At 44.8% G+C, this 23629-nt stretch overlaps 4 protein-coding genes across 6 annotated transcripts in view; 1 reads left to right on the top strand and 3 right to left on the bottom strand.

Annotated features, from left to right (window-relative positions):
• Nucleotides 1-1852, bottom strand: part of Plx (PTB_TBC1D1_like and TBC domain-containing protein plx) — a 49624-nt gene extending 47772 nt beyond the window's left edge. The window contains exon 1 of one of the 2 annotated variants that reach the window (XM_076422308.1): nt 1525-1852. The gene's annotated coding sequence lies outside the window, so the exon portion shown is untranslated. Of the gene's footprint in view, nt 1-32; nt 1503-1524 lie in introns of those variants that run through there. The other variant, XM_076422319.1, reaches the window with a different exon arrangement.
• Nucleotides 1853-2261: 409 nt separating this feature from the next.
• Elp3 (elongator complex protein 3) lies at nt 2262-8962 on the bottom strand. The gene is made up of 11 exons (XM_076422434.1): nt 8824-8962; nt 7234-7327; nt 4627-4804; nt 4319-4560; nt 4040-4243; nt 3726-3979; nt 3467-3656; nt 3176-3393; nt 2827-3087; nt 2587-2768; nt 2262-2374 (listed from the first exon to the last, which is right to left on the bottom strand). The coding sequence occupies exons 3-11, from the start codon at nt 4643-4645 to the stop codon at nt 2289-2291; spliced, it is 1656 nt and encodes a 551-aa protein (XP_076278549.1). The 5' UTR covers nt 4646-4804; nt 7234-7327; nt 8824-8962; the 3' UTR covers nt 2262-2288.
• Nucleotides 8944-13631, top strand: Sirt6 (sirtuin 6). Its single transcript, XM_076422646.1, has 7 exons — nt 8944-9079; nt 9301-9428; nt 10119-10237; nt 10304-10427; nt 10507-10680; nt 11138-11261; nt 11423-13631. Exons 1-7 carry the CDS (start codon nt 9014-9016, stop codon nt 11918-11920), a joined length of 1233 nt encoding a protein of 410 aa, XP_076278761.1. The 5' UTR covers nt 8944-9013; the 3' UTR covers nt 11921-13631.
• LOC143208108 (uncharacterized) overlaps nt 13154-23629 on the bottom strand; it is a 24509-nt gene continuing 14033 nt past the window's right edge. Inside the window, exons 3-4 of one of the 2 annotated variants that reach the window (XM_076422192.1) lie at nt 19063-23445; nt 13154-18780 (exon numbers count right to left, since the gene is read on the bottom strand). In XM_076422192.1, coding sequence (XP_076278307.1) covers nt 18208-18780; nt 19063-23445 — 4956 coding nt within the window. In that variant the 3' untranslated portion in view covers nt 13154-18207. Of the gene's footprint in view, nt 18843-19062; nt 23446-23629 lie in introns of both variants that reach the window. The other variant, XM_076422197.1, reaches the window with a different exon arrangement.

The following is a 23629-nucleotide window of genomic DNA, read 5'->3' as shown; positions in this document are numbered from 1 at the left end:
TTCGCGTCTGAAGTTTATACATACATACTGACCGGGACAGTTTGCGATGCTGGATCGAAGTCAGGATAATCGGCTATTCCGTAGGTTTTGCCCGCGCGAATCCTGAAGGCACTTAGCGCGAGTGACGCAAACACACACAACCCGTCACAAGATCACGACCCGACAACTTCGCGAAGTCCGCGAACCGCTCCGGTGCCATTCGTACGACGGGAGCTAATGGTTGCGAGACGATACCCGTAACGATCGTTAAGGACAAACTTAATAATAGTAGCCGGATATTTACTATAGATCGCGAGTCATCCAATTGGCCGGTCAGAGACGAATTCATGACTCGCGGCCACTTTGCGAATATACATATATCGCCAGCGCCGAGCCAAAATCATCGCGAAACACAGGGAGGCGTGCACCCGAGCGCGGATTCGCCACGATACGCACGAGGGAGGACGTGACGTGTTGCCCCGATGGTTATCGTGTGCGAACGCACCGCTTATCGTGATTTTCGATCGGCAATTAGAATTGCGCAACCCGCCGATAATTCGTTGTTCTGGATTTTGTCGAATTGAGCCGTGATATAACACGCTCGTTTCTTCGGGTACATTTCCAATTTGCCTACACGACGACACAGACTGAAACACCGTGGATCGTCTTCGAACGGAAGTCCTTGAAAATCTGCACCTTTCTTGATATATATCTGTTCTATTGCTCGGTAGATAATGTGCTTCCTAGAAGTCTGACGTTCCTCCGATATGCAAGAATTAATTATCGAAACATCGGTTCTCTGATAAAAGATTTTATCATTTTTCTCAAAGTAAAGATTTGCGAATCTCTTATTATCATATGTATGCCGTGTCGGATTTCGATGACTTTGCATACCTTGATCGTTCTAGCGGGCACAAAGGCACAGCAAAACAAGACAATTATATCGACTGAGAAATTTTGCTGGCTCGACGAAACATAACCGAGCTTACGTTGGCAAAGCCCAGTGTGTAAGCATCAATTTGATCCATTCGACGATGTAAGCGCGGATTACAGACCTCGTCGAGAAATGTTAATTGCATTATCACAGTCGACGCAATTTTTGGGAAGCGCGTCGAGGTGCGAATGCACGGACAAGGTCAGAGCACCTCGATAAATCAAGGAACTGCGAGAGGAACATGTCAGAACCAGTTACGGCGCAGGATTACGTGTACCGCGATTATAAATGTCGGAGGAGTTTCTCTTTTTGTTTACATAACACGGATATCCTTGTGCAGTGCATGCGTTCGAAAATCGTGTGCACTGTGCAACCACCGAAAACGGCGAGTTTCTCAACCGAACTGTTCGCTGTCAATCGAACGCCATCGTGCCTGGTCGACTGTAGAGCCGAAGCGAAATTTCAAAATCGCCGGTCAAGGAGCTCTGTTCTCGAGGAGCGAGATATGTTATGTCGCACAGGGATAGAGGATCTCGAGCGCAACGAGTGCCAGCCGAAGGAACCTAACCTAAATACAAATCGGCGTTTTCCGATGCAAATAATTCGCTTACCTTGACACGGTTTGGCGCCAGGACACTTCTTCGTCCCTTTCGTCTGTCAAGGAGCCGCCTTGATTCGCCCAAAATGTCCTCTAGCGTTCACCGACCCATTCCTTGCTCGACATCGTCGTCCCGGTCGCGAAAATGTCAGACGCTGCTGCACACACGCGGTACTTCGTTCCTGCCGAATCGCGCGTCCGTGACCGAGACGTATTTGAAACAACACACATCACAAAACAGGAACCGTTCAAGCGCAAGCAATAACATTCACTGATCGACAGCGGTGTCACGAACACGAATGCGACCAATGCGACTCGCTTTTGTTTACTCTCTCCGGCTCGTGACAGCAGGTGGCGCAAGGAAAGGTGGGGGATCCCATATCCCATGATCCCATGGCTCTTATGCTATTATTCCTTTATCACCCGATCGAATTGTCCACCTTCGATAGATCGCAATTATCGAGGCTAGACGATTTTCTATAAACGTTACTATTCCTGATAATGACAATTCGTTCAACACTAATTATTTACTAAACTGCGGATTTTTATGCAAAATAGTAAGTTGAGAATAGTCCTGTTTCTTAGAGTTGATAGATATCGGTCACCGGTGACCGCCGCAAAATAATGCGCTGTATTTTTTTCTCTTTACTCTAATATTTTTTAGATTGTTCCAAGAAATAAAGATTTGAGACAAAATCCACCTGCAAGTTCTTTTAACGTTCGAGACACGGTTGAAATAATGACGCGCAATTCCATTGTACAATTATCAATCACCGTTTATTTGCAATCTATTAACATTTTAGACATGTACGGTCCATCGAGTTCGTAGCCCATTTTTCTGTAGTAGTTCCTCGTCCCGACACCTACGAAAAGATTTTAATACATAGCTGACCAACTAATAGGATATCTATACGATCTACTTCGCCCAACAAGTCGAGTTAGCAATGGTAAACAAACGCCAGTGCAACAGAGTTGAAGTTACATTTCTCAGATAGTTAGCAAAGGACGCGTATGCTGGTATTTTGTTGATCTACACTGACTTGTCTTGTTGGACCGAGTATAGTTATTTTTATACCAGAGATGACAGCGATCTTCTCGGATTGATGTTCCTCCCTCGCAATGCGCTCCGCCTCTTCCATCAAAAGCATACCGAATCCTTGATGCTGAAACTTGGTAGGATCTCGGGCGTTTACCGGGACCACGCTACCGTACACATGAAGTTCTCTCACAATCGAGCACCTGTCTTTTAGTTCTGGCCTATAAAATATAAATAATTAATAGAATCGTTAAACAACACGTTGAATCGACGATTTACCTGAAGGTTTCGCTGGAACATTTTCTCAATCTTAGCAGACCGACCAAAATATCCTGTGTAGGATCTTCGTACGATAGGAACGTTTCCCAGCCACCGTTGGCGACATAATCACGACGAATCAGCTCTACCTCGTAGGGAAGCACCTGATGGTGAATTTCTTGGATACCCACTTCTCGCGTTCTTACGTCTCGACAGTCTGTTCCCCAATCTTTCATTCTTGCCAGCGCCAGTTCACGTATATTTCCGCGTTCTACCCCTGAACTATGTATTAAATAAATATTTTATTAAACATTGATGAACCTGCAGAACAGCTATCTGTGCCCTCTGTGTGATTTTGATATATTCATACCTCACTAAAGGCATCGGTATATCCCTTTGCACACGATAGACGCGAGTCCAAGGCGGAATGAGGGCCAATATGCGAGCTATAAGATCTATCAGATCACTGGGCGGGTAGCTTTTGTACCTTCCAGTTTTCCAAAGCTCGTACAATCCTGTACCGCGAATAACCAGCGTTGGATAAATCTTTAGACCGTCCGCTCTGAACGCTGGGTTTGCGAAAAATTCCTGAAAATTGACGAAACTTGAGAAACATTCAAAAGAAAAAAAGAATCGAAGATTACAGAAAAATGCGACTCACGATAAATTGATTAATGTCCCTCTCCATATCTACATTCGGTAAATCTGGCATCATGTGTGCTATTACTTTAAAGCCAGCGTCTTTCGACATTTGGAAACTCTCGCACACCGCGCGCACTGTGTGTCCTCTGTTCGTATCGCGTGCTACATCTTCGTATACGGATTGCACACCAATCTCCAAGCGGGTACACCTGTAAAAATCATATTTTCAAAATACGTTGTTTAATCGTTTCCTTCTATGATACGACTCTGATAGATACCCGTAGTTCAACATGTCCGACAGATGTTTCTTCAGGCAATAATCGGGACGAGTTTCTATGGTAATACCTATGCACTTGGTTCGACTCCTTTCAGAGTATTTCACTGCTTCTTCGACATTGCTGCTAACGTGTCCAGATAACGCGTCGTGCAAATTTCGAATGAAGTAGTCTCTATACTCCTCTGGCAGGGACATAAAGGTTCCCCCCATCACAATAAATTCAATTTTATCTACATTGTGTCCTAATTGTTTTAACTATAACAAAATTTGGTGTTAGCACTTGTGGAGGAGTTGCTTGTAGAATTTTGCATTCACCTGTTCGATACGATGCCTTGTTTGCAGTAACGGATTATACCTTGCACGAATGGCCCTCATGGACGTGGGCTCGTAACCAGTGTACGACTGTGTCGAGTATTCGAAATCGGAGTCAGGACCGCCGGGACAATACACACAAATGTTTCCTGTCATATTAATATGAGGACACCTGTGCGGCTTGCACATTACAGCCACAACAGCTATCTGCAGAAGCCAAAAGATTCAATGTATCTTTCGCGATAATTTGCTAGACAAGGTTTCATCTTTTATAGTACTAACTCCGCTAGCAGTTCGAATAGGTTTAGCTTTCAATTTTGGTAATAGTATATTCCTTGCTTCCGCAGGCACAGCTGCAATAATGTCGACCAATCTAGGCGATGTCTGCAAACCATTCTTGGAAGATATTCGAGTTTTTAATTTGTTTAGGTCCACATCCCTATTCGCTGCGTGCGCCTTCAACAATTCTTGTATAATTTCACCAATTGTCATCATCATCCGCTCCTCCTTACTTTGTTCATACTCTAAAAGTAAAATCGTACATGAATGTGAAATGTTAATTCATATGAATATTAAGAAAAATTATTTACCTATTTTAACCCGAGTCATGATTGTATGTTACAAAAATAACAACTTCTAAAATCTCAAGGGACAATCAGAATTTCTATTATAAAAATATAGGAGTTTAGGTTAACTTCGGTGACACCATGCACGCTTCCATTTCCATTTACGAAATACTTATGACCATCTAGTGGTTGATGTTGCAAGCTGTAATGCATTTCAAACTTACAATTAGAGAATTAGACCAAATCTGATCATATACATATACTTAAATCTTCAGTCTGTGCCATATGTTCTAACAGTGATCTGAAATATCAACATCGCTAAAAGTTCCGCTACTGACGACATACTACTATACTAATCGGTGGTTCCGCAGGGACCTTTACATAGTGAGATCAATTGTATTTATTATTGGAAATGGGTTATATGTAGATTAAACGAAAACAGCGTATACTGTTAAAACTGTTTTATTTAACCGAGCTTGGAAGGACGTCGTATCGCGTTGAAAGCTAAACTCGAAGTGAGGAGAGGCTGGGAGAGGCGAAAAAGGCAACGTGGAAAAGTCCCTTGTCCACTTGAAATAAAGGACCAGGCCTGCGCTCTGTCTTTTTCCCAGGCAATAGGTATGTAGAGAAATCACAGGCCCATGGGTCCGCTGACATCTGGTTACTGTTAAAGCCAGTGATTCTCACACAAAACTAAATTCGTTTTTGCATTTGGACTGCCGGAGTGTTACCGGCAATCCAACATTTATATGTATACATATATATATATGTACACATATACTATATATATGTATAAATACATTTAGAGGTTGTAACTCAACCCGTGTAAACTCAACAATCCTGTTGCAAACAGATACTAGCTCCGATAATATTTGCATCATTTCAAAACCATAACCTGCCCGAACAACGAAGTCGATAAAAGCTGTTGTGGTCCAAATAACGACCGCCATTATCGACGAGCCCTCAAACGGAAAGAAAATGGCGTCCGATAAGATCCTCCTGCGGAATTTTCAGAAATCCCACTACTTTAAGTTATAGCTTAAAACTTTTGATAAGAGGAACGATGTTACGTGCGATTTGCAGTACCGTTGCGAAAAAACCACGCGCGTGTTGCATTAAGCTTTTGAACAGAGATCAAATAAGTTAGCGTTGCGGAGATACTCGTGATTTCCATTCACTTCGATTAAGTATATTCAATTAACTTTAATTTCCATTGTATTCAATATGTAGCGTTGCGAATGAAATAGTCGCGATTCCCTTTTCCATTTTTACCTCTACTTGAAGCAATTTTAAGATATTCCAATTTGATAAGAGTAAAGTTTGCATAGTTGTTCTGTTCAAAATATAAAGTGATCTTTTGGATCTGTGTTCGTTGAATTAGCGTTGCGCAGCAAAAGAATCGCGTTTGCGTTAGAATCTTTCGTCATTTCAGGCGCAGGCGTCTATGCTCCAGCTGCAACGAACCACTGAGAAAATGGTCCATGCAGTTGATACGGCTAGATCAGGATTTAATTATAAGAGTATTAGAGTAGAGTGTAGAGATGACCATATTAAAATTTCGGAGACACTTTATAATATGTATGTACTTTAGAGTTTTTGATATCGTCAAAATGTGGAGCATGCGCCCACCGGACCACTACGTAGAGAAGAAACGTATTGGTACGTTCTGAGGCCAGGTTGCCGTAAGTAGTTAGCGCAAATTCACAGTGCACGTTACTACGTTCAACGTTCAACTCCCCGCGATGTCCCATAACGCACGACTTGTTTGCCGTTCCAAAGTATAGTCCTCTTCTTGGGTGTTACTGTGAGAATTCGCAGAATCGAATTAGTTTAATATGCAAGTTTTCCAATATTCACACACAAAAGGTCGAAAATCTCTCTATCTCTCCCGCCTTTTAGAGTTGCGATAAATACAATGCCACACTGAATGTGAGAAACAGATATCAGCGTTCGAACCGGAAGTGTATCGTCGCAGAACCCTCGCTTTTGTATTTCTGTATCTGACAAACTGTGTGTTTAAATACGTATGGTTTAACATAATAAACGTTGCATTGACATTGTATGTATCCCTGCCAGCGGGGTTGCCTCCAACTTTTTCTATAAGAACCCTACATCTCTCGATATTTAAGAAAGTGTATGTCTCTTGACAGTAGCAGCACTGTCGCGCCGCCCAATGCTTCTTGCGGCTCCGCTACATGCTGCCGAATAATGCAAATTACGCCTCGAAAACGAAAAAGTAAGCCAAATAGGGATATACCCCCGCTAGATTGATCTTCTATCTAGCGATTGCGACTACGTAGGGGCCCCAAATGTTCGTCTAGGAGAAAAATTAAAAGCAGATTCGGAATCAGTGCATAAAACTCTATAAGAACCACCATCACAATTTAATTGTGGAACGGTGTTGGACAGTGTTATTAAACGATACTTTAACTTACTTTTGGCACACCAAATTTTGTATATTTAGTATAGAAAGATCAGTATCTTGATAAATCTTCAGATCACTGTGATTATCGTGATAAATTTTGTTTTCAACATTACCATTAAATATGTAATCAACTTGTTTATTTTTATAAGTGAATAAATATTACTGTTATCGTGATTTCATTATTGAAAATATGAGTGTTAACTTACTTTTGTTATCCACTGTATGTGTCTAGCGGTGTGTGAGTGTGAACCATCCAGTGTGCACCACACTCTCGCTCGAAAACCGATCGACACCCTTGCACTAAAAAAAGGTAATTAGATGCCTACTCAATGGAAATGTCTAAAAAGAACAAATAAACAGCATATGTTAGAAAATATTTATTATTTATTAAATTACAACTCTTATAAGAAATAGGTTCGCTTGTCACTTACATTGACAATGTAGTTTTAACTAGGAAATATTTATTATTTCTTAAATATTTATTGTAGCTAATTATTTTTGATATTTCACAAAAACGATTACCATTACTTTTCAAAATGACCCTGATTTCAAAGTTGGAGTCGGATAATCGATTTGCTTTCGGAGTGTTTGTCATGGAAGCAAACGATGAAAGTCTTTCAATTGGAGCTGAGGATGGTAGAGCAGTATCAGTTCGAAAAAATGTTTGCTTTATAGCGGTGTAGAATAAGTAGTAATTATGCGAAAAATAATTACTAATTTGTTACTGAGCTTTCGTTTCTTTTTCACATTCAGCATTGGCTCTGCCTCCGTCATCCGCGAATTCGAAAAGATTCAAATATTGCACAGGTGCGCTATCTCCGCCCTCCAAAAAGCATAATAAATAATAAATATTTCCTAGTGAAAACTACATTGTCAATGTAAGTGACAAGTGAACCTATTTCTTTAAGTGCTGTGATTTAATAAATAATAAATATTTCCTAAGATATGCCTTTTGTTTGTTCTTTTTAGACATTTCCATTTAGTAGGTATCTAATTACCTTTTTTTAGTGCCATTTTAGCGTTAAGTAATTGCAACTACCCATTACAATTACTTGTAATTGCAACGACCAATTACAATTACTTGGAAATTGGAGAAATAAAATTACAATTACATGTAATTGTAATTGGTAATTGCAATTATACTGTGGCTCAACCAGTAATGGTAATTGCGGATCACAATTACAATTACAGTGATTCGTCAAGTAACTGCAATTACCAATTACAAATACATGTAATTGTAATTTTATTTCTGCAATTTCAAATTACAGTAATTGGCAAGTAATTGTAATTGAAATTACATTTTGCCCAACTGTGCTCCACCATTCCATAGAAATCCAGGAACGCGAAAGTTTCGAGAATGCGTCATACCGTTTGAATGGCGATAGACAACCGGTAATTGATAGAAAGATGAAAGAAGCTGTAACGAAAGCGCGCGCTTTACACGACAATTCGCGAAGAATGCGGAGGGCGCCCGGAGAGGGGAGCAGTTCTGTTTTCGAATATGCCGCCGAGTCGATTTAGTGTGTCGAGGTGACTGTGGGTGGCGTTGACTGGCCGTGGCATGAATTGAATGTACGCGAGAAACTCAAGCGTCCGCAACGCTAAAGCCGCCAGTTCCGGGTTCGCGCAACGCGCACGCGCCGCACGTTTATTATCTTCTTTCTGTTCAAGTGCCATTTCATTGCATGCAGTGCAGTCTATAAAACAGAGAATGCGTTCTCGGTGGATCTCGAGTTTCCTATCACTTATCGTCATTCGTAGCGTATAAACATAACAGCACGCGGTCATTAACTTACAAATTGTTTACGTGTCGCGCGCGCGGGTACAGGCACATGAGAGCTGGCTGATATCGGCGTCGGGATGCTGGTTACTGCTGGTTACTGCTAGAGGAAAAAAAAACCGGATCGAGAGAACCATTGTAAGCGTCGCACGGGCTTTCAGGGTTTCGGGTCGTATATTCTGTGCGTCGTCAAACACCGAGGCAAAATGTCATGCAGCTACGCGGACGGGCTCTCGCACTACGAAAACAAAGGAGTGCTGGGTCTCGAAGAGGTAAAAAAAACTCCATTGTTACTGATCGTTTGGCGGGAGTCTATCGGTCATCCCCGCGACCCTTTCAACTTTGACCCTTTGTTGTTTCGTCGAGTCTGTCCGTCTCCGTCCCGTCCCCGTTCTCTCGTTCTCGCTCGCCTGCTCGCTCTCCCTCCGCTGGTTCCTCGATCTTTTTTTTTCGACTCGGCTTTTTAATTCCCTCTATCGTTCGTTGTTTTCAGCGATACGACAGCGTCGAGGCGTTACGACTGAAATGCGGTCTACTCGCCGATTGGATAAAAGCGGCGCGTCACGTCGTTGTTCACACCGGCGCCGGCATCAGCACTGCTGCGGGCATTCCGGATTTTCGGTGATTATCATTTGTAATTTTTCGTTCGAATCCCCACCCTACTTCTATGTATTTCCATCCCCTCCCGCCGCCACACCGATGGCCCATCATATTCCAATCTGTTGTGAGCCCGAAAGCGCCACCGGTCAATTCTTTTAAATTAATCAAGCGGGAACGGGAGCCGCGAAGAAACAACCAGAATCCGTTTCGTTTCGGTCGCGGTGTCCACCATTGTTGTGCGCAGCTTTGGTGACGATCATCCGTCCCGAAACGGATCATGAATTCACAGGCACACACACACACACACGCACGATCTCTCTCGCCGGATTCCAGGCGAAATTCATTTTCTCCCTCTTTTTTTCAAAGAAAAAAACATTCTACGTATAGCCGAAAATGTTTGATCTTCGATCGTCACCTCGTATTATTAATGAGCTTTTAATAAATCAAAACCCCCGAAATAATGTCTCTCCAAGTTAACCCTTTGCAATCAGAGCTATTTTAACTCGAAAATTATACATTCCTTCCGACCTAGAATATTTCCACATTCTCTACGATTTTTTAAAAATTTGGTGGATATAAAATTGATATACTACCTCGTTTGGTAATTAATTGGTAGACTGCGGATCTTTATGCGTTTATAGCAAAATTGTGAAAATTATTAAGGGAAGAAATAGTAATTATAATTTGCATGGTCAACGTTTGATATTTTAGAGGTACAAACGGAGTGTGGACATTAGAACAGAAAGGTTTGAAACCTGCGATGAGCATCTCCTTCGACGAGGCGATACCCACCAAGACGCACATGGCATTGAAAAAATTGGTGGAAGCCAGTGAGTATAACGAACCTGGAATAGTCGTGCACCGATAATATTCAAACCGATACTATTCCATTGTAGAAAAAGTAAAGTTCATCATAAGTCAGAATATCGACGGTTTGCATCTACGGTCAGGAGTGCAGAGACAACACCTGGCGGAGTTGCACGGGAACATGTTCACGGAACAATGCGACAAATGTGGCAGGTTGATATCTTACCTCAGAGATTATGCGCAGCATTTACAAGAGAGAGAGATAGAGAGTGACACATTGTATTCGTTTCAGACAATTCATTCGGAATTTTGCAACGAAAAGCGTGGGCAAGAAATCATTAGACACTGTTTGTAGATCGGAACAGATAGGCGGACGTCCTTGTCGTGGCCGTATGCACGACACCATCCTCGATTGGGAACACAACTTGCCAGACAGCGATCTGACGTTGTCCGATCTGCACTCTAGGTAACACAACGTTTTTCGTGTCGATAAAAATGTTGATTTACTCGTACGTTATGTTCCATGTTATGTAAACACGAAAGGTGGAAATCTGGAGGCGTTGCGCAAATTTTGACAAGAAGAAAATTTACCGAAATCATATCGCCAAGAGAAACACGGTGTAGTCATATTGGAAACGTGACTGCTTCTTTGTTAATTCGCTAAAAATTTGATCCTTTTTTGCGAACAGATGAAAAGAAGAGCGCCTAAATGTTTCACGGTTGTTGAAGTACAATGTTAGATGTTAAAAAATTTCGATACATCTACGCAAGTATGCGCAGAACAAAATTTTTGGAAAGCTTTCGTTGATCAGAAAATCCTATCTCGGTGTCTCTCAGGTTTCAGTTGACAATTATATTTCATTTAAACGGTACCGGGAAACGCCGTCCGGAGTAAAACTAACTTGAGAAAAATACAATTACAGCGTGGCCGACTTGAGTATATGTCTGGGGACGACGTTACAAATTATTCCCAGCGGTAATCTGCCTCTGTACACCAAAAAGTATGGAGGCCGGCTAGTTATATGTAATCTACAACCTACGAAACATGTAAGATAACATATTACGTAATTAATCCGAATTCCCCGCACCCTCTCAACATACTAACCGATAGATTAATAATTTAAGGTTGCTCCTATGTAAGTTATTCGATGATCGTTACTCGCGAAGAATCGGCGCGTTCGACTAGAAAAACAATGTCTTGATTTTAGGATAAAAAGGCGGACTTGATAATCAACGGCAACATCGACGACATCATGGTCAGCGTGATGAAAAAGCTGGGTCTCGAGATTCTGGAGTACGAGAGCACAATGGATCCGACACGGAACTCCGACACGACGTCCAAGGAAATGGACTGGACAATACCGACCAGCAGGATAAAGGAGATGAACGTCCTGTACAAGAAAGTCTGCAAACCGATGAAGAGGAAACGGAAGACGTTCATGTACGAGAGAGAGCGGACGGAGGTGGCCAAACGGGACGCGAAGTCGAAGAAGCCGGCGTTCATGATGAATCAGGACATAAAGACGGAGGAGGACCCGTTGAACCCGTCGACCATAGAATGCAACGAGCCCGTGGTCGGCGACATGAGCAGTAATACCGTGAAGATCGAGCAAGACATCAAGGACCAACTGGAGCCGTTCGAGGAGTTCTCGACGGAGAGCGTGAGCCAGCCGGATCCCGATTTACAAGTGTCCGACATACTGTAGCATGAAGATTTTAACATATGGTGATCTTGACGACCTAATATTCTTGTTGAGGGATCCTTCCGTCTCGGAGGCTTGAAAATAAACTAAAAATTCGAGCAGGCTTTCTCCCCTTAGATCAGACGAAAAATAAAGGGTTGTGAATTTCAAGATAGTTGCGACTCTCGACGGTTCCTCTGTAAGAAATCTGACGAATCACTGTCGTGTTTTCAAGCTCCGAAACGGGAAGATCCCCTTAGTTTTCAGTCCACGTTCAACTTATCCACGAGTGCATATAGAATGGATGTTATATCTGTATGTGAAGAATGCCTAAAGTGCTACTGATTTGTTTATACGGAAAATGATATCGCAGTACATGAGTAAAACAGAGAAAGGTTCACGGAGAATTGTAACAGAAGTTCGGTAAATCGCTTTTATCGTCAGAAGCCAGAGAACGCTGCGCAATACGTGTACATATGTGTAGTAGTAATTTCGTGGTCGCTTCATGTTTTGTCCGCTTGCCCCATTACTCGAGCGTGTGTACAAGCGTAGTTCTTGCCACGAAGGTCAGTGCTTCAGCGACTAACGTTGTATCATACTTCCGACCTGCGCATAGATGCATGCACAACATCATGGGTTCTTTCCATTGTCGTAGTACATACATCGTCTAACGTTATGTACTTAAGATGATTTATTTAGGATCGTTTGTGACACGTTGATAGGGATTCCGCGTAGATCTCCGAGAAGAGATGTGTACTTACCGGTAACGATATAGTCAGATGACGAGTCCCAATCTAACTTTCTAACATGAAAAAAATCACCGCGCACAACTTGGACATTTTGATAATATGCTGAAAGAGGCGTCGAATGAAATGAACTTCGAGAAGAGACCTGCGAAACTGTTGTTATATCATTGTTTGAAAAGTTGCAAAAATTTCTAAAAATAGGCTCAGAGGAACAACTTCAGAATGAGGGTGATTCTAGCAACGATTTCCTTCACAGTTCAGTGTTCTATCTGATTCGATCGTTACCCGCTAGTACACGTATTTCATATTACGTTTAAGTGCGTTTAATTATATATATATATACACTGTTCGTGTTTTCTGAAACTGTGACCAATACTTCCGGAGGTTGTTCGATGATTGATGATGAGCGATTAAGGAAGTTCTATAATGATGTTTTAACTGAGATACTCGTTGCTAGCTTGGACCGTTTAAGATTGAGATCTTTTTAATAGAAAGCTCCGTACGAGCGTCGATGTTGTTTGGTCATTTGATAGTTAAGTGTCTCTTTCTCGTTAAACGCACACGTTTGTACAATCGCGACACAGCGATACAGATCTCTCTCCTCCAGGAACGAACGTCGAACCAAGTAATAGATAACGACGATGTTCGCTCACTGTGACGATGTACATGTCCGCGTGAGCGACTCGGAAAAAGGAAGTGCAAATGGTTTACAAACTACAAGAAAAAAAAAATAAACAAATATATAATTCGAATAAGAAGAAAAAGATATATAAGCGAGTCTTTCTTATATCGGCATTCGACGCTATTCAGTCGATAGCGTGTTTTACAGTAGAACGCAGATTAGTGAAACGTGTAATATTTATATGTACATAGCGATGCGCGCTTGGTTGCTCCTAATAATTTATTACTTTAATTGACATTATTTACTGGACGTTACTATTAGTGAAATATTATAGCATTCGACGGGAAATAAAACTATGGAAACGGGATCTCGGCGACTATGTTATCCACTCCCGCCTTTTAATTTGGCTCTGCGTGCTTGTCACTCTCGCTAATTTATATATTTAAACTCTCTCTCTAATATAAGTTGAACTTTAAATTGTTTTCATTCTTTCTGCTGTTTCAAATCGCACGCACCTACTCGTTTTTGCCTAATACGTACAAGTCCAACGACAGTGGATCGAGAGCTGTTTGGGCAGTGATTGATTGAACAACGTTTAATGTCTTTGATATCGTATATTCTTATTCATAGGCAAAGTTTAAACAAGGATACAACTTAATCATGTACACGTGCGCTACAATAATTACTCCATAGCTTAAATCCTCTTAACTCGAATCAAGAAAAAACGTCACTCGAAAGATTCAAACGCGTTCTCGCCTCTTTAACAAATAGATCTTTATCGTTTATATATTGCATAATTTCTTTACGCATATCTCGCTAACCAGTCGTGGTGCATCAACGTCGAACACAGTTTTTCAAGGAGCGTTTCCTAATTCGTCGGAGTCAATTAAGTATGTACAGTCGCGCCAAAACGATCGCATTCTTCGATTATTCATCGGAAAAACATTACAACGCCGCGCCGCGCCGTCTCGTATAGATCAAGATACTCTCGAATCAAATGAGCAACTAGAATTACGAGTTCGAGAGGGACAATTCTCTTCCGTGTAGGCGGTTCTCCTCGTAGTAATGTTTCGCAAGGATCTAGAAACACCGATTCAAAGTCAAATTACCGGGGGTGTCTTCCATGAGCTAAAAAACAGTACGCAGTTGATTCGCCTTTTGAAAAAAATCTTCCACTACCGCGTTAATAGGTACTCACACCGCGGTTGGATAAATGAAAATGTAAGTACAAGTACTTTCGAACGCGGTCTCTACGTATTCGAGAACAATCGCTGACACCCGTTTTCGCAAACATTCTTTTACATTAAAACGCAGGTTCGCATGGTTCGTAGTATTTGGTTTTGGCGATCGATACGACATCGAATCGCTTCTACGTGACCCGGACTTCGGCGCCACGGGTCATGATTATTGGTCGAAGCGAAAGTTACATTGTTCGTACATATTATAAATGCGACACGGATAAACGCGCTACGGGTTCGATGAGAAGTCGCAAGAAATATCTGAGCCAAGAGCGTGGCGAAGTATCGTGGTGTGATGAGAAGAAGATCCCTGACAGGACTAAAGCGGTCACACATACCACGTAGAGTGTGACGTCGAAGCGTAAGCATTGGGACTACGGGAGCGTCGGAGCCCCTGCGCCGTTTCCGGGACGCTTCTTCTCATTTCACCAGGGTACTGGAAGTCACCCCGAAGAACTTTCGAAACTCGAGATTTTCGCGAGCATACGTCGAGTCACGCGCATCCATTTTCACTACAAAAGAATAAATACAATGAGTTTAAAAAAGAGAGACGTAGATCGGAGATGGGATTAGAGATCTATAGGAGAAGAAATAGAGGAGGAAGTATTGAGAGATTAAGAGGTAACACGCGCGTTCTCGTGTGTACGAAATGCAAAAAGGTACTCCACGGATGTGAAAGAAGGGATTGCACGAAAACAGAAAAAAAACAGAGATAGAGACAGAGAGAGAGAGAGACATGGTGAGCGAAAGGAAAGGAAAAAAGATATATACTAGGAGATACAAATAATTGTTTATCGGCTCGGTTCGATCTGTAGTCTGTCCGCGAGCGAACCGTGGCTCGACTATTTGGTAATTGCATTTAAATAACCGTTACTTCGCGGAAAACTTATCAATGTGGACAATTAGGCTATCTATATACAAGGATATCTGTACGCGAATGGATAGAAATCGATTACTACATATGTATATGTATATTTATATATATTTATATTGTATATATATATATATTTATATATATATGTTGTATAACTTTTCTATATTGCTTTATATGTTTTCCGTGACTTCGTTCCGCGAATCGATGTTATCGAGACATTCGTCAAGGTCATCCTCACGCGAGAAAGATGCTCTATCGAATCGCGAACGTTGAGTACGTGATAAACAATAAATAGAAGTACGTATATATGGCTAACTTAATTCGTTGTGTAAAACGCGTCTTTGGGATTTATCAGTACGGCCGGGGCAAGCAGACGGAGCGTCGTTGTCCGAATTTAGTCTAACAAGGGGAGGCCGAGAAACGTGAAACACGGATTTAAATGTGTCTCATATACATATGTTGTAGGGTAGTCGGGTCAAACCAGAGTCCCCAAATGAAGGGGAAGAGTTACCCTCTTTCTGCGAGAGTACCGGATCCATGCGCGAGAGAAACGAACGCGCCGCGTGATCGAAGAGAAGGGTAGAACACGAGTCTTAATCTGGCGACTCTGGGTCCAACATCGAAGCGTTTCTAAGATATTTATAAAAAAAGATGCTGATGATTTGAAATACTGAAATGATATCTACTAGTGTGATAACGATTGGCCGTGCTCACATAGACGCTGGTGGCACAGTCAAGCTATTGCCGGTTCGATTCCCAACGAGCTCAAATTTTGGTGATTATACATCGGAACATATGTTACTTTTCGAGATGTTCAAACAAGTAAAAAATGTTATTTCGTATCGCTGTCGTTATTTTCAACAAATTAGTTTCCCCAGCTCGCTGGGAATTTAACCGACGAGAGTTTAAAGGCATCTTTATCTATTCATATCTTACAAACGTTTGCGCGTCAACCTAACTTTAAAACATATGTAGTTGTGACACGTACACAACAACATATATACATGTATATGTACGTATATATATATATATATATATATATATATACCTATACATATATTTAATAAACTAAAGATATTACTTAGTACGAACAGTTTCCGGCTCGCTTCGTTATAATTTGCACTTCTATGATTCACAATGAGAGATGCTTGTTATGTCCCGACGTACGACACCGACCACTTCTATGTGTATATCACTCACACGTGTGCCTATTTAGTATGTACATATTACACATATGTATATATATATATATAGAGAGAGAGAGACACGCGCAATTACAGACTACCGCAATTCGAAACTCCCGCGGCTCTCGATTACGATATGTATAGGCACATTATCGATGGAGGAATGCCATTGAGATCCTACGATCGTTGGCCAGTTACACTATGATACGAGCGGTGGTACCATGATTCCGAAATCGATCGTTTCCTCCTGTTTCGATTGCGTGAAACCCGATTAGATGTTTTTGCCGTTCATTGCTAACCCCTTACTTGTACGAATCAAAAGTATCGTAATTTTTTTTAAAATTCCGACTCGAATCGAGGGAAAAAAGTTTTCGTTGCCCCACCGATATTGTCAGCGTGATCTTTAGGCTCCCCCTCCACCATCAAATTCCCCTTTCGCGACTCTCTGCACGAGAGAAAGGAACGCTATAGCCACCCATCCCATCGTGCAGAGAGTCGTCGCTGGTGTCAAATCGAGACACATTTAGTAGTGGAAGGGGTAGAATTTTGATATATAATCCTAAATCAGATTTAGTTCTCGATAACTTCCTGCAGAACTGTGGGGAACGAAGACATAAGACATCGGCAGGCCTGAATTAGAAGATTCTTTGTTTTTTTTTAATTAGCAAATGATACGTTTGCTACGAGACGCAAAATCAGTGGTGGAATTCGAACCCCAATGGAATTTACAAAGGGAAGGCACGGGTGGTGCTCTCACTTTTGGAACGATAGTACGCGAAGATCATAGCGGTACGATCTCGTGTGAAAAACTTAAAAAAAGCAAGTCCCGTTCCAGAGAAATCCAAGAAGGTCGTGTTATGCTCGCGTACTATCGTTCCAAAAGCGAGATAACAACCCATGGCTTCCTCTTGCTAGCACATTTTAGCTACTGGATGCTTGTTAACGCTTTGAGCCACAACGGCGTAACGTCTTCTGTTTTTGGAAGATGCGGCACTCAAAGCGTTAACAAGCTTTTAACGTGCTGTACCTGAAATAAGCTCGACGCCGTTCCATGTCCGATATCATTATATAGATTTAATAACGTTATAATACTATCTGCATTGTGTTTGCAATGCGTAAGAAAGATTTTTCTCAAATTTGTAAATAAAGAAACTTTAGAATATATTATATAAAAGAGAAAGTATTCAACTGTAGTGTCCAAGAGCTCATCTCTAAATTTGAATCCCATCACCGGTCAAATATCATGCGACACAAAACTGTGCGACTAACAAAAGAAAAAGTATCGTCGCTGTCTCGTAACGTGGTACTCGGAAGGAATGCGAACGGAATTCGCCAAGAAACCATATCCGACTGGTCAGGCGCACTCGGTCGCATTTCGTAATTCGCCGTGATCACGATTATCACACTGTACCAGACAGCGACGGTACTTTATAATCGGTAAAGCTATCAGCAAATTGAAAACTGTATCGGCAAGTTACATCGAGGTACCACGCGATCGAACTTTCATCTATTTATTGTATAACTAAGAATAAGAACACTACAGTGTTTCGGTTGAGGATCAACCCAGTGATGCGGTCGACCAGTCTCCGAGGAGGTAATTATCTAAGGCACGATCGTGAAATGTTGTTGAACAGCGACTGCAGTTTTTCACTCGTGGCTGTGTTTCACCCCGAGTAGTTTGGCTGCGTCGTCGGCGGTCGCTTGAAGCACTCTGTCTATAAAGGTCTTATCCCTAATCCCCAATAGATTCGAGATTAGGTCGTTGTCGGTGTTCTCGCTGGCTTCGGGATTCGCGTTTTGCGGAATACTAGCCAGCTTACCCGTCAAAGTTGTCAGCTTCTCGTAGGGATGGAAACGCGCGAGCCCGCTGGGCGCGGCGTCCCCTGTTACAACCGGTGCCATGTTTGGCAACGATATTCTATCCTGTATCCTAGGATTTCCAGAGTTTGTAGCTACCAGAACCGGCGATTGTTGCTGTTGACTCCTCGGCGCGATGGTAGGCGGTTGTGTCGGCGCGTTCTCTTCGTCCCCGCTGGTGCCTACGTACATCGTCGAGTCCACCGACTCGTGCTTCTTCCTGTGTCGCAGCATGCTGTGTTTCAGCGTGAATCTCCTGCAGCAGATGTCGCAGGAAAACGGCCTCTCGCCGGTGTGCGTCCTCATGTGTCGACGGAGGTCCTCCGCAGACCAGAAGCGCCTCATACAGAAAGCGCAGACCACCTGGAAATGTTGGAAGAGCCAACTCGTTTAGTTTACGCCGGGATTCTTCGTCAATCACACATCTATTACAGAACAAGTTGCTTAGAGACTGATCACGGGATACGAGGACACGGTAGACCTTTGTTTGTCCGTACCTCGGTTAGGGCATGGAGCTAGTTTAAACTATTATCGAAACGATTGAACCTCCGGCTGGTCCGGAGGTTCCCCAAACGATCCATCCCTCACCGTGTTCGGCTAAACGAAGTTCCACCATAGACGATTCGACCAACAACGATTCCTTACCTTTCTATTGCTGTAGTCAGGGAATCGGCCCCTCTTCTCTTCGCCGTCGCTGTGGTGCTGAGAAGGAGGCGGCTGCTGGTCCTCCACGGTGTCGATATCCATGTCCAGGGCTCCCTTAGCCACCAGCATCTCGTACGACCTTTTATGATTGACTTTGATGTGCTCCAGACAATCCTGCCTGTCGGAGAATCCGCAGTCGCACAGGTGACACTTGAACGGGACGTCGCTCGGTCCAGGCGATGACCTCGGAGACGGTCTTCTGGACCTGGCCGCGTCATTGGTGGACGGCAAGGTGTTCAAGTTCGTCTTTGGTAATCCCGACACCGAAGCGACCTCCATGCTTTCGGAGACGCTGGACGACTGGCTGTCGTAATCGGTCTGTTCGTTCTGTTTCGAGCATTCTTGAGGACTGTTCTGAGGTTCGCTGGATGGTGTGTCGGACCTGGACTTGACCTTTCGCGCGTGCTTCGTCGAGCGATGCTTCTTCAGGTTGCCCAAAGTGGAGAAGGTCGAGCTGGGGCATTGATTGCACTTGTACGGCCGTTCGGGCACGTTCCTCATCGAAAAGGAGTTGCTGTTGCTGATCGCCGCTTGGCTGTCCGGCGACGAGGAGTTTCGGACCCTGCGGATCTTGTTCGGGTTCGCCTTGTGCTTTCTCAGCAAATGGCGGTCGCAGTTCGACTTGGTGGTGAAGAGCAGCGAACAGTGCATGCACTGGTACGGTTTCTGTCCGGTGTGCGTCAGAATGTGTCTTCTTAGAGACGATGTCCAGGGGAACGGCCTCTCGCAGTACGGACAGATCACTCGGTTCGGAGCCATCGAGTACGCGGACTTCTTCTTCATTTTTTTCTTCTTCTTCTTCGACGAGGGACTCTCAGAGTTCAACGAGTTCACGGAGTCCGACTTCTCGTCGCTGCCGGAGTTGTTGCAGTCGCTGTTCGACGCGACCAATCCTTCTTCGTCGCTCAGATACTGAGGTTGGAACTGCTGGTATTGCTGCGAGGCATTGTCCAACAATTCCGACACGCTAGCCAAGTCAGTCGCACCGTCTTCAGCCTTCTCCGACCTCTCTTCCTCCTGTTCACGCTTGATCGTTTTCTTATCGCTCGACTCGTTCATCTCTGTCGTCGACGGCTCCGCCGCGTCCATCTTCTCCTCGTCCTCGTCCTCGTCCTCTTTCTCGTTCTCGTTCTCGTTCTCGTTATTGCTGTTCGTAGACTCGGGTCTATTGGTCGTGTCCTCTTTAACGCATTTCTCGGCATCTTCTTTTATCTCTTTTGCAACCTCTGATCCTTCTAACTGGCCCCTCAACAAACTGGTGCACTTCTCCTTCTGAGATTCTTGCTCCTTCTCCTGCGGACCCTCGTCGATCACCAGCTCCTCCTCGGAATGTTCGTTGTCCTCGATCTTGTTCGCCTTGAGCTGCTGCGCCAAGATCGCATACTTGACCTGATCAGATATGGGGTGCTTCGCGGGGTACTCTCCACTCGATTGATCCGCCTTGGGCAGGATGGTAGAATACGACTGGGTCAGCTGGGCCGCCGATTGCTCCAAACTCTGCAACAAAGTCAGATGGCTCGAAGGAGGTCTTCCCCTGGTCGAGTGCCCTCCTCTGGGTCTTTGGCTCCAGAACTGAGGATGCTGCTGTTTAATGTGTCTCTCCATGTTGCTCCGCAAGGTGAATTTCGCGGAGCAATGTCCGCATGTGAAAGGTCTCTCAGTTCTGTACCGTCTCTGCTTCTGCTTGGGCATCAGCACGCCGTTTTTTATCACCATTTTCACAGAGTTCGACGAGGGTATGTGGTTCTCGGGTTTATCTCGATTCGCCAGCGCCTTACCCGTCAGCTTCGATGTGATCAGCTTCGCGTACTCGTTCTGTTCGTTCGCCGTTTGCGGATTCATGTCTCTTCCTTGAGGATATGCGTTGTAGCCGGTGGTCCCGATCGGAGGCTCCACCAACGTGCCGCCGCTGGTCAGCTGCAGGCCCCTGACCAACTCCTTCTGCAGTGTCTCTTTCACGGTGAAGTCCTGACCGAACACGTGGGGGTTGAACAAGTACGGTGGCAATATTCCCGCTCCTACAGTTCCGGGGAACGCTCCGAAGTTTCCGTAAATCAGATGAGCATTCGCGTAAAGCGTATCGAGGGAACAAGGCGGCGGGTTCCCTTGGCCAGCCTTGGCCAGCAGCGCTTGGGTGATCAATAGTCGACTTTTCACAGCATCGTACATCTCCTTCTGGCTCTTCCCGTATCCATCTTGCGAGGCCGAGCAACTGCCATCCTCGTTTTCCTTCGTCTTCTTACTGAGATCTAGAACATCCATGGATAGATCCAGAGGACCGTCCTCGCCGACAGTCTCCGATACCGTCAGAGCCTTCTTCAGGTTCATCGGACTAGCTTGAATTCTTTGGTGCGATTCGGATTTGGTATCACTGACTAGAGACACGCTGCCTGCCGAGGACCTCGACTCCTGGTCCTCCTCGAGCTTCGCGTAGTCCTGCTTCGCGTCCACGGACTTTCCATCGTCCGCGTTCTTTGTTAACTCCATCGGCTGGTGGCTCGACATCGGGAACGCCTCGGCATTCTCGTAGCGACTGTTGCGCAGGGACAACGAATTATGCAGCTTCGCCTCCTCGATGATCCTAATCTCGCTGCGGCCCTCCATCGGTACCGATGGATAACGCATCTGCGTCTGATGGTGCAGCTCGTCCCGCTCGTTAGGGTACATCAAAGATTTCCTTGGGTCGTCTTTTATCACTCTGGGCGAGCTTCTCTCCGCGTTGTCGGTTGTCGAGTCCTCGTTTGGATGATAGATCAGAACGCTCTTGATGTCCTCTCTGGTGAGCTTCCCGTGCCTGTTCCTCACGTGCCGCTCGCAATTCGCCTTCGTTGTGAACGCGTAGTTACACAACGAGCACTCGTAAGGCCTATCGCCGTTGTGGGACCTCAGGTGTCTGACCAAGGTCGCTTTGTCCGTGCTCGTGTACGAACACATATTGCAAGGGTACGGCTGGCCAGGTCCGACCCCCATGTGCGCCCTGTTGTGGCCCTTCAGCGCTCTCAGGTTCGGGAAGATCGCGGTGCACAGTCTACAGGGGAATTCACCCTTCAGTTTCATCTTCCTGAACTCGGCCGAGAACGCGTCCTGCGCCTCCTCCTCGTGGGACTCCGTGGAGAAGGTGCCGGAGGAGCCCGAAGAGCTAAGATTCAGGTTGAACTTGATGTTGTTCTCGGGAGTGCTGGCGTCCGACCTGGGGAAGTTCTGCAGGATGGGGCCGGAGGTGACGGAGATGATGCTCTGAATATCGGCCAGGTCCTTGCCCTCTTTCGCCTCGGTCATGGCAGCCTTGTTCTGCAGGTTCAGCCCGGCGAAGAAGTCGTCTCTTCTCGACTGGTTGTCGTTGATCACCCTGGTCGGAGCGTTCACCGTGCCGCAATCGGTTTCGTGAGCGTCCAAGGCTAATCTACAGGGGAACGCCCTCAGACACTTGGAGCACTGGAACTTGGCGACCTCTCCCGAGGCAGGCCGATGAACCGATTGCTCGCAGACCGCCCGAGCGATCGTTGGGAATTTTTCCGAGGAGAAGTCGACGAAGGTCAGGTCGTTGAAGCCGACCACGGAGTTGCGCAGGTTCCTCGTGGTGTTCCCGGTCGGTTGGTCCTCGTACTGGAGCACGTATTGATGCAGGTTCATCACCCGGCAGTTACCGAACGACAGGTCGCAGGGGTCGCAGTTCGGCGGGAAGTCCGGGTGGCAGCGCTCCAGGTGACTCTCCAGGAGCCGGCTGGTCCCGAAGTTCTTCCTCCCGCATACAGGGCAGTTGTACACTTTCTGGCTGTCGTCGGGTCTGGCCTTGACCTCGGGCCGGCTCGAGTTGTTCAGCAGGATCTTGTGTCTCTTCTGGTTTTCGATGTCGCGCAGATACTCCGTGCACTTTCGCTTCAGACTCGGACTCTTCTCCTGGTCTTGGTCGATCAAGTCCGGCGATTTCCTTTTCGCGATCTCGTTGTTGTTGTACTCCTCGATGTTCCTCTTCGACAGTTTCTCCGAGTCGCAGCTAACTTCCGAGTCCGTGCAACTGAGCGAGGAGGTTGAACAGTGCGCTGTTCGCAGGTGTCTGTTCATGTTTCCGTTCGTTGTGAACGCCATCTCGCAGAATTTGCATTTGAACGGTCGTTCTCCGGAGTGCACCAGCACGTGTCTGTCCAAAGAGCTCGCGGAGCTCAGCACCTTGTTGCAAACGCCGCAACTGAAATCGTCCTCGACGCTGCAATCGGTGCTGCGCGGAGAGTTGTGGTCGCGCAGGTGGTGTGTCAGCTCTCGGCAGCTAGGCAGCACCGTGGGGCACGCGGGACAGGGGTGAGCGCTTTCCGGTAACTCCACCTGCAATTGCAACGATCGGAGTGTCCGTTTAGACTATGCCATCTTCGCAGATCAAGATTTTACATATGAAATGTTACTCTCGGTACATAGTAACCCTGGGCAATAGCAATTTCAAGTACCATTTTCGTACGGGGTTTCTCGAGAGAGTGCAAGCGGTCGAAAGCTGATTCTACGTGCAAAAATA

This window comes from Lasioglossum baleicum, chromosome 1 (assembly GCF_051020765.1).
Source record: "Lasioglossum baleicum chromosome 1, iyLasBale1, whole genome shotgun sequence".
NCBI lineage: Eukaryota > Metazoa > Arthropoda > Insecta > Hymenoptera > Halictidae > Lasioglossum > Lasioglossum baleicum.
The sequence above is the reverse complement of the archived record's forward strand: the minus strand, read 5'-3'. Positions and strand labels throughout refer to the sequence as shown.